Source organism: Mya arenaria, chromosome 4 (genome assembly GCF_026914265.1).
Source record: "Mya arenaria isolate MELC-2E11 chromosome 4, ASM2691426v1".
In the NCBI taxonomy this organism is placed as follows: Eukaryota; Metazoa; Mollusca; class Bivalvia; order Myida; family Myidae; genus Mya; species Mya arenaria.
The window spans coordinates 40,621,766-40,632,186 of record NC_069125.1 but is presented as its reverse complement, the minus strand read 5'-3'; the positions used below and the strand labels follow the sequence as shown (position 1 = coordinate 40,632,186).

General features: G+C 40.1%; 1 protein-coding gene across 2 annotated transcripts; it reads left to right on the top strand.

Moving 5' to 3' along the window:
* Window positions 1–1,412: 1,412 nt before the first annotated feature.
* Window positions 1,413–10,421, top strand: LOC128232824 (protein trapped in endoderm-1-like). Of its 2 annotated transcripts, none has more exons than XM_052946576.1 (2): window positions 1,413–1,457; window positions 9,245–10,421. In XM_052946576.1, exon 2 carries the CDS (start codon window positions 9,404–9,406, stop codon window positions 10,406–10,408), a length of 1,005 nt encoding a protein of 334 aa, XP_052802536.1. In that variant the 5' UTR covers window positions 1,413–1,457; window positions 9,245–9,403; the 3' UTR covers window positions 10,409–10,421. The 2 variants fall into 2 exon arrangements, with proteins under 2 accessions (XP_052802536.1, XP_052802537.1); XM_052946577.1 differs by lacking the exon at window positions 1,413–1,457 and adding an exon at window positions 8,878–9,007.

The window sequence follows — 10,421 nt, the reverse complement described above, 5'->3', positions numbered from 1 at the left end:
GGTCAAAGACAATCAGTTGGTTTTCCAAAAAAATAATATGAAAAATACAGTTTTCAAATGGACTTGGCATTTCAAGTGTTTGATGCAATAAATGATCGTGGCTTTTAGTCCGCTCAAATCCATGAATTTCAAATCGCGAATTGGTATAAATCTTGACATATCAACATAAAGCCACTACTGAAGAGGCGGGTTCATACCATTGGGACTCATCTACATTGGTTTTACATCAAAGTAGCTTAAAATTACGCTCAAAAAACGACAGGCAGTCGGCCCGAACATAAGATGACAAAACCAAACCCTTTGAAGTGCCGAAAACTTAAGTTGTTCGAAACCGTTTGGAGCGGTACAAACTGAATTTCTTCTCGTGGTTTATTTAGTCTGACTAGGTGGGTGCCCCTGTGGTTTATGTGTATGACTAGGCGGGTGCTCACATGGTTTATGTAGTCTCACTAGGCGGGTGCTCACATGGTTTATGTAGTCTGACTAGGCGGGTGCTCACGTGGGTTATGTTGTATGACTAGGCGGGTACTCGCGCTGTTTATGTAGTCTCACTAGGCTGGTGCTCACGCTGTTCACGTAGTCTGAGTAGGCGGGTGCTCACGTGGTTTATGTAGTCTGACTAGGCTGGTGCTCACGCTGTTTATGTAGTCTGACTAGGCGGGTGCTCACGTGGTTTATGTAGTCTGACTAGACGGGTGCTCACGTGGTTTATGTAGTCTGACTAGGCGAGTGCTCACGTGGTTTATGCAGTCTGACTAGGCGAGTGCTCACGTGGTTTATGCAGTCTGACTAGGTGGATGCTCACGTGGTTTATGCAGTCTGACTAGGCGAGTGCTCACGTGGTTTATGTAGTCTGACTAGGCGGGTGCTCACGTGGTTTATGTTGTATGACTAGGCGAGTGCTCACGTGGTTTATGTAGTCTGACTAGGCGGGTGCTCACGTGGTTTATGTAGTCTGACTAGGCTGGTGCTCACGTGGTTTATGTAGTCTGACTAGGCGGGTGCTCACGTGGTTTATGTAGTCTGACTAGGTGGGTGCTCACGTAGTTTATGTAGTCTGACTAGGCGTGTGCTCACGTGGTTTATGTAGTCTGACTAGGCGGGTGCGCATGTGGTTTACGTTGTCTGACTTGGCGTGTGCGCACGTAGTTTACGTGGTCTGACTTGCTCACGAAGTTTTACTCAGAGATGCGTTATGTTTTACACACATCTTGTATCTTCTCTCTGAAAAACACAGCATTTTATTAGGTTTTATCTAGTCCAAAGATCTAAACCCAGCAAACCCGTATCAATATTTCGGTTGAACAAAAGTTAACTGTGGGTATTTTGTATGAGATCATTATTGGTTTGCTCCAAGGTGACCGAATCGCTGAAGAAAATATTGGAATTTTCAACCAGGCGGTTAACGGAGAGGACAGTAACAGTGCTGGAGTTCAATTCTTGGAATATCCTAAACTGTGAGTATATACAAAAGTTTGTTTGTTCTAGATGCGATTTTATTAGTATTTTATTAGGAATAAATATCCGTTTGTGGTTGGCATACGTTCTGTTCAAAACTGCATTCTAGCACTTCAGCATGAATTTGATTTTTTTTCATCATCGGCAAAACTAAAATCTTAATTATTTCAGCTATGTATGTGTATTATTTATCAGCTTATCACCAAATTATCGGCTGGGCATCATGAGATTATCCTTTATTCGTGGATCTCAATATATATCAACATCTGCGAATCTTGTTTTTTTTGTCTTTTTTTACACTTCTGTATGCTTCTCATTCGTCAACTGTTTTACAAAAGCTGTCAACTTACCGGTAAAAGCATCGAAGTAAATGTAAATACGTACACACTCGGCAACGTAAGCTTTCAAAGTAAGTATACACATGTTCGCCGCCAACCTAAATTACATGCAAAGTAAAGTTTGATATTAGGAAGGCATTCGACGTTATTGTGTTAGGAACACCGTCAACTTGTAGCAAGGCATTCAAAGTAACTGTAATACATTCACAGTCAAGCTAGGCATTCAACGTAGCTGTAATACATTCGCCGCCAAGCTAGGCATTCAACGTCACTGTAATACATTTGCAGTCAAGCTAGGCATTCAACGTAACTGTAATACATTCGCCGCCAAGGTAGGCATTCAACGTAACTGTAATACATTCACCGTCAAGCTAGGCATTTAAAGTAACTGTAATACGTTCACCGTCAAGCTATGCATTCAAAGTAACTGTAATACATTCACCGTCGAGCTAGGCATTCAAAGTAACTGTAATACATTCACCGTCAAGCTAGGCATTCAAAGTAACTGTAATACATTCACCGTCAAGCTATGCGTTCAAAGTAACTGTAACTGTATTAGATTCGCTGTCAAGCTATGAATTCAAGGTAACAGTTACAGATTTGCTGTCAAGCTATGCATTCAAGGTAACTGTAACAGATTCGCTGTCAAGCTATGAATTCAAGGTAACAGTAACAGATTCGCTGTCAAGCTATGCATTCAAGGTAACAGTAACAGATTCGCTGTCAAGCTATGCATTCAAGGTAACAGAAACAGATTCGCTGTCAAGCTATGCATTCAAGGTAACAGAAACAGATTCGCTGTCAAGCTATGCATTCAAGGTAACAGTAACAGATTCGCTGTCAAGCTATGCATTCAAGGTAACAGTAACAGATTCGCTGTCAAGCTATGCATTCAAGGTAACAGTAACAGATTCGCTGTCAAGCTATGCATTCAAGGTAACAGTAACAGATTCGCTGTCAAGCTATGCATTCAAGGTAACAGTAACAGATTCGCTGTCAAGCTATGCATTCAAGGTAACAGAAACAGATTCGCTGTCAAGCTAGGCATTCAAGGTAACAGTAACAGATTCGCTGTCAAGCTAGGCATTCAAGGTAACAGAAACAGATTCGCTGTCAAGCTATGCATTCAAGGTAACAGAAACAGATTCGCTGTCAAGCTATGCATTCAAGGTAACAGTAACAGATTCGCTGTCAAGCTATGCATTCAAGGTAACAGTAACAGATTCGCTGTCAAGCTATGCATTCAAGGTAACAGTAACAGATTCGCTGTCAAGCTATGCATTCAAGGTAACAGTAACAGATTCGCTGTCAAGCTATGCATTCAAGGTAACAGAAACAGATTCGCTGTCAAGCTATGCATTCAAGGTAACAGTAACAGATTCGCTGTCAAGCTATGCATTCAAGGTAACAGTAACAGATTCGCTGTCAAGCTATGCATTCAAGGTAACAGAAACAGATTCGCTGTCAAGCTATGCATTCAAGGTAACAGAAACAGATTTGCTGTCAAGCTATGCATTCAACGTAACTGTTTCACATTTGCCCAAGAACAAGGCATTCGAAGTAACTGTTTCAGATTCGCCGTCAAGCTAGGCATTTAAAGTAACTGTTTTAGAATCGCTGTCAAGCTAGCTAGGCATTCAACGCATTTTTGTCAGATTCGCCGTCAAACAAATTCAAATTAATGGCAAACTACGTATATTTTAGGCAACTGAATAAGGTATGACGCTCGTCTAAGAATTAAATGCAACCGAATTAGGTACGACGCTCGTCTAAAAGGCAACTAAATTAGGTACGACGCTCGTCTAAAAGGCAACTAAATTAGGTACGACGCTCGTCTAAAAGGCAACTTAATAAGGTACGACGCTCGTCTTAAAGGCAACTAATTAGGTACGACGCCCGTCTAAAAGGCAACTGAATAAGGTACGACGCTCGTCTAAAAGGCAACTTATTTCGGTACGACGCTCGTCTAAAAGGCAACTTAATTCGGTACGACGCTCGTCTAAAAGGCAACTTAATTCGGTACGACGCTCGTCTAAAAGGCAACTTAATTCGGTACGACGCTCGTCTAAAAGGCAACTGAATCAGGTACGACGCTCGTCTTAAAGGCAACTTAATTAGGTACGACGGTCGTCTAAAAGGCAACTGAATCAGGTACGACACCCGTCTAAAAGGCAACTTAATTAGGTACGACGCACGTCTAAGAATTAAAGGCAACTAAATTAGGTACGACGCTCGTCTAAAAGGCAAATAAAGTAGGTACGACACTCGTCTAAAAGGCAAATAAATTAGGTACGACGCACGTCTAAGAATTAAAGGCAACTAAATTAGGTACGACGCTCGTCTAAAAGGCAAATAAAGTAGGTACGACCCTCGTCTAAAAGGCAAATAAATTAGGTACGACGCATGTCTAAGAATTAAAGGTAACTGAATTAGGTACGACCCTAGTCTAAAAGGCAACTGAATCAGGTACGACGCTCGTCTAAAAGGCAACTTAATTAGGTACGACGCTCGTCTAAAAGGCAACTTAATTAGGTACGACGCATGTCTAAGAATTAAAGGTAACTGAATTAGGTACGACCCTAGTCTAAAAGGCAACTAAATTAGGTGCGACGCTCGTCTAAGAATTAAAGATAACTGAATTAGGTACGACGCCCGTCTAAAAGGCAACTGAATCAGGTACGACGCTCGTCTAAAAGGCAACTTAATTAGGTACGACGCTCGTCTAAAAGGCAACTTAATTAGGTACGACGCTCGTCTAAAAGGCAACTTAATAAGGTACGACGCTCGTCTTAAAGGCAACTTAATTAGGTACGACGCTCGTCTAAAAGGCAACTGAATCAGGTACGACACCCGTCTAAAAGGCAACTTAATTAGGTACGACACTCGTCCAAAAGGCAACTAAATTAGGTACGACGCACGTCTAAGAATTAAAGGCAACTAAATTAGGTACGACGCTCGTCTAAAAGGCAAATAAAGTAGGTACGACACTCGTCTAAAAGGCAAATAAATTAGGTACGACGCATGTCTAAGAATTAAAGGTAACTGAATTAGGTACGACGCCCGTCTAAAAGGCAACTGAATCAGGTACGACGCTCGTCTAAAAGGCAACTTAATTAGGTACGACGCTCGTCTAAAAGGCAACTGAATCAGGTACGACACCCGTCTAAAAGGCAACTTAATTAGGTACGACACTCGTCCAAAAGGCAACTAAATTAGGTACGACGCACGTCTAAGAATTAAAGGCAACTAAATTAGGTACGACGCTCGTCTAAAAGGCAAATAAAGTAGGTACGACACTCGTCTAAAAGGCAAATAAATTAGGTACGACGCATGTCTAAGAATTAAAGGTAACTGAATTAGGTACGACGCCCGTCTAAAAGGCAACTGAATCAGGTACGACGCTCGTCTAAAAGGCAACTTAATTAGGTACGACGCTCGTCTAAAAGGCAACTGAATCAGGTACGACACCCGTCTAAAAGGCAACTTAATTAGGTACGACACTCGTCCAAAAGGCAACTAAATTAGGAACGACGCACGTCTAAGAATTAAAGGCAACTAAATTAGGTACGACGCTCGTCTAAAAGGCAAATAAAGTAGGTACGACACTAGTCTAAAAGGCAAATAAATTAGGTACGACGCATGTCTAAGAATTAAAGGTAACTGAATTAGGTACGACGCTCGTCTAAAAGGCAACTAAATTAGGTACGACGCTCGTCTAAAAGGCAAATAAAGTAGGTACGACACTCGTCTAAAAGGCAACTAAATTAGGTACGACGCATGTCTAAGAATTAAAGGTAAATGAATTAGGTACGACCCTAGTCTAAAAGGCAACTAAATTAGATGCGACGCTCGTCTAAGAATTAAAGGCAACTAAATTAGGTACAACGCACGTCTAAGAATTAAATGTAACTAAATTAGGTACGACCCTCGTCTAAAAGGTAACTAAATTAGGTACGACGCACGTCTAAGAATTAAAGGCAACTGAAGTAGGTACGACGCTAGTCTTAAAGGCAACTAAATTAGGTACGACGCTCGTCTAAAAATTAAAGGCAACTAAATTAGGTACGACGCACGTCCAAAAGGAACTAAATTAGGTACGACGCTAGTCTAAAAGGAAACTAAATTAGGTACGACGCTCGTATAAAAGGCGACTAAATTAGGTACTACGCTCGTATAAAAGGCGACTAAATTAGGTACGACGCTCGTATAAAAGGCGACTAAATTAGGTACTACGCTCGTATAAAAGGCGACTAAATTAGGTACGACGCTCGTATAAAAGGCGACTAAATTAGGTACTACGCTCGTCTAAAAGGCGACTAAATTAGGTACGATGTCTAAGGATTAAAGGCAACTACATTTGGTATAATGCACGCCTAATAATTAAAGGCAACCGAATAAGGTATCACGCACGTCTGAGAATTAAAGGCAACCGAATAAGGTAAGACGCACGTCTAAGAATTAAAGGCAACTGAATAAGGATTAAAGGTACTAGTAACTGAATTAGGTACGACGCTCGTCTTAAAGGCAACTGAATTAGGTACGACACACGCCTAAGAATTAAAGGCAACTGAATTGGGATTAAAGGCAACTGAATTAGGTACGACGCACGCCTAAGAATTAAAGGCAACTGAATTAGGATTAAAGGCAACTGAATTAGGTACGACGCACGCCTAAGAATTAAAGGCAACTGAATTGGGATTAATGGCAACTGAATTAGGTACGACGCACGCCTAAGAATTAAAGGCAACTGAATTGGGATTAAAGGCAACTGAATTAGGTACGACACACGCCTAAGAATTAAAGGCAACTGAATTAGGATTAAAGGCAACTGAATTAGGTACGACGCACGCCTAAGAATTAAAGGCAACTGAATTGGGATTAAAGGCAACTGAATTAGGTACGACACACGCCTAAGAATTAAAGGCAACTGAATTAGGATTAAAGGCAACTGAATTAGGTACGACGCACGCCTAAGAATTAAAGGCAACTGAATTAGGATTAAAGGCAACTGAATTAGGTACGACGCACGCCTAAGAATTAAAGGCAACTAAATTGGGATTAAAGGCAACTGAATTAGGTACGACGCACGCCTAAGAATTAAAGGCAACTGAATTGGGATTAAAGGCAACTGAATTAGGTACGACACACGCCTAAGAATTAAAGGCAACTGAATTAGGATTAAAGGCAACTGAATTAGGTACGACGCACGCCTAAGAATTAAAGGCAACTGAATTGGGATTAAAGGCAACTGAATTAGGTACGACACACGCCTAAGAATTAAAGGCAACTGAATTAGGATTAAAGGCAACTGAATTAGGTACGACGCACGCCTAAGAATTAAAGGCAACTGAATTAGGATTAAAGGCAACTGAATTAGGTACGACGCACGTCTAAGCAATAAAAAGTAGTGCTGAGTCTAGTCCTTTCTTTATTATCCACCATGTCATATTCATTGTATTCTTATTAAACGTAAGAAATATGCTTATGCCTGGATATATAACATGATCTCTGAAAAGATAATTGTTATACAGACGTTCTTTTTCTAGAAAGAAATAATACCAGTAGCTCATTGACCAGACGGGGAACAAATTACCAACAATTGGTCGCCCATATGCCCGTTAATTGCCAGACTAATAAACAATTAGTAAGGGAAACTGCCCATCGCAAACAATCACCTGGTCCAGTAAATTTCGATACCCGACTTATCCGGGATGAAACGGACTTTGAAGTTTGAAATCTCTATGGTAAAAACGAATCATAAACTCATTATCCCGATTAATTGATCAGATGAAATCATATAAACAATTTTTATCTCAATTATAAATTATGTGTGAAATACAATTTTAACAACAGAAATCACAAGATTTATAGTATAATAATTTATAATTAAAAAACAAAGCAATGCTGAAATCACTTTCAAACATTGATATTTGTGTATAAATTGTTCATATAACAAATGAAAGGCGAATTCTTTACGTCATTAGTAATGATTGAGCAACAGCTGCACGGCAATTGATGCGCGCTCGTTTTTTGTGTAAGACTCACAAAAAATGAACTAACTGCAGTTTTATTACCGTTGCGTTTAACAAAAATCTCATCATATATATAGGGCTTATTATAGGGTGCTTGATTTCTGCAATTTCGTGTTTTTGCCATTTGTGGCGAAAATGCTTCGCATTATTATACTTTTGCGTATTTTGCCTCGCATTGGCGTATTTCGCATTGTCATACTTCCGCCCTTTCGCCAAGAACTTGTGAAAACACGAAAAAGCATAAATCGGCCACAATCAACACCTGTTTAAGGACGTTACCATTCTACAGAGGTCCGCAAATTAGTTTACAGCCAAGGCCAGGGGCGTTGAAGAATTTAAGTAGGCGAAGTCAAAGTAGTCAAGCCCAATAATAAAAAAATGTTTTACTGCATTCTACTTATTATTGTTATTATTATTTATTTATTTATTATTATTATTATTATTATTATTATTATTATTATTATTATTATTATTATTATATTTTAAAAAATGATATGCTGAAAATCGCCCGGAAACGTAAATTATTGGAATGGAAAAGGTTCCGTAACTGAAAATACTTTATTATATGGTTTGTTAAAGTTGACAATGTAGTGTCGAATGGTTATTATTTTCATGAAATGAATAAATGCATCGCAATATCATTGTTCGAGATCATATTTTGTTTACTGACCCAGCCTCTGTTTAAATCTACCGATTCACCTGCTGAAAATAAATACATGCTGACTGCTGATTTAACAAAATAAAAGTACGGCAGATTTGAAAAAAATACTGTCATCCCATTAAAGAAAATATAACGTCGAACACAAAAAAGATTAGATAATACAGTATGCAATATCCATCCTGACCTTGGGTATTCCACAAACCGATACTGTAAAATATGATGATTGCTGCGTATCATGATTATTTTAACAGTCTCAGAGGAAAAACTGCCAAGTCCCCCATTGTTGCGTGGCCGTAGTTATATTTATAGCTCACTCACTTCACAGAATTGCTACTGCTGCGGAATTCAATCAGTTGGGAAAATATTGTGGGACGTAAATCATGGACCTCTATCACGCTGTTAATTATATTGTAAATTAATGAAATAACCAGATACAAATATCATATCCATACTAACTGGAAACAAAACTGAAGAGGCAATTGCCAGCATATGTCATCCTGTCAATATCAGTTCTGCGGGTAGCAATATTAGTTCTTATTGCAAGTTTTCATACAATATAATAATATGTAACTAGTTCCGTCAAAATTATATCCGGAGTAATTACTAATAACGGATGTGATATTTGAGCCTGCTCCATGAACGTTTTTCCATTTCCAAAAAATACAACCCATTATATACCATTCCGGCAAACAAACCTGTAACAAATGACATTTAAGAGTTCCGCAGTGAATAATCGTGCACTTCATATATTTCAGTGCCAAGATGAGGCAGGGATTATCATGCTGCATTGTGTGGAGAACACGCCTTGGTTAAGGACCAGCTCATTCAACAAGAATTCAACATTCTTAGTATAATTGCAAACTACAGCGGAACTTATTCTCAGACCACAAATAATCCTGTGAAACTAAGTGATCATGGCTAACGAAACGGAATCAATCGGGTTTCTGTCAGCAATATCGCAGGACCAGTTAATTGTGATAAGGTTTTTCACGATTTTTACGTCCATACTCGGCACTATAGGGAACGCGTTGACCATTCTCGCCATTGTTAAGGGCCGCCTATACACTAACGTCTCGTTCGTTTTCATACTGAACCTTAGTGTGACGAACTTGATCCACTGTGTGATATTACACCCCCTGCTGGCCGCTCAGGCGTATAGGGGCATCTGGACGTTCAACAAGGCGGCCTGCGTCGCCTTTGCGTACGGTCTCTTTTCGAACCTCGGCACGGAGCTGTGGGGTTACACGTGGATCACCGTAAACCGCTACTTCTGTGTCGTCCGCCACCATATCTACAAGCGTCTGTACGGGGACACCCGTCTCGTCGCCACGATGCTCGTGTTCTCTTGGCTCTTCTACCCTTTCGTGTTCCTGTTACCCCTCACATACGCATGGGGACACTTCATCTACGCTCCACGGAAACTGATCTGTTACCCATTCGCGGGATACAACTGTAGTGGATTTTGTTTATTTGTGTACACCATCGCCATTGTAAGCACCGTGCCCGTGATTATATATTGCTACGCCGCAATTATCAGAAAATACGTTAAAACGCGGATGAAAGTGGGACAAGGTCGAGGAAAGACGCCATCAAGTAGAACTGCTAACATGGACTTAATGGTCGCTAAGACTGACTCAGAACGCCAGAAAACGCTCAGTGAACTGCGAATGGCGTTCACTATCCTAGCCGTCATCGTCGTGTTCACAACGTGTCGGATGCCTTTCATGGTTTTGTATCTCGTTGATCCATCAATGTCCAAAGTGAACCCTTTCGTTCATACGTTGCTTATTTACATTGGATCATGTTCAAATTGGATAAACCCTATAATTTACGCTTTCAGTAATAAGAAATTATTTAATACTTTGCGCAAGATATTCATGTCTTGGAAGCGGACGTTTGTGCTTGATTCTAACACGTAATAAAGAATAGCTC

What these genes read in the sequence shown, in the direction of transcription:
- LOC128232824 (XM_052946576.1), top strand. Translation starts at nt 9,404, where the DNA reads ATGGCTAACGAAACGGAATCAATCGGGTTTCTGTCAGCAATATCGCAG.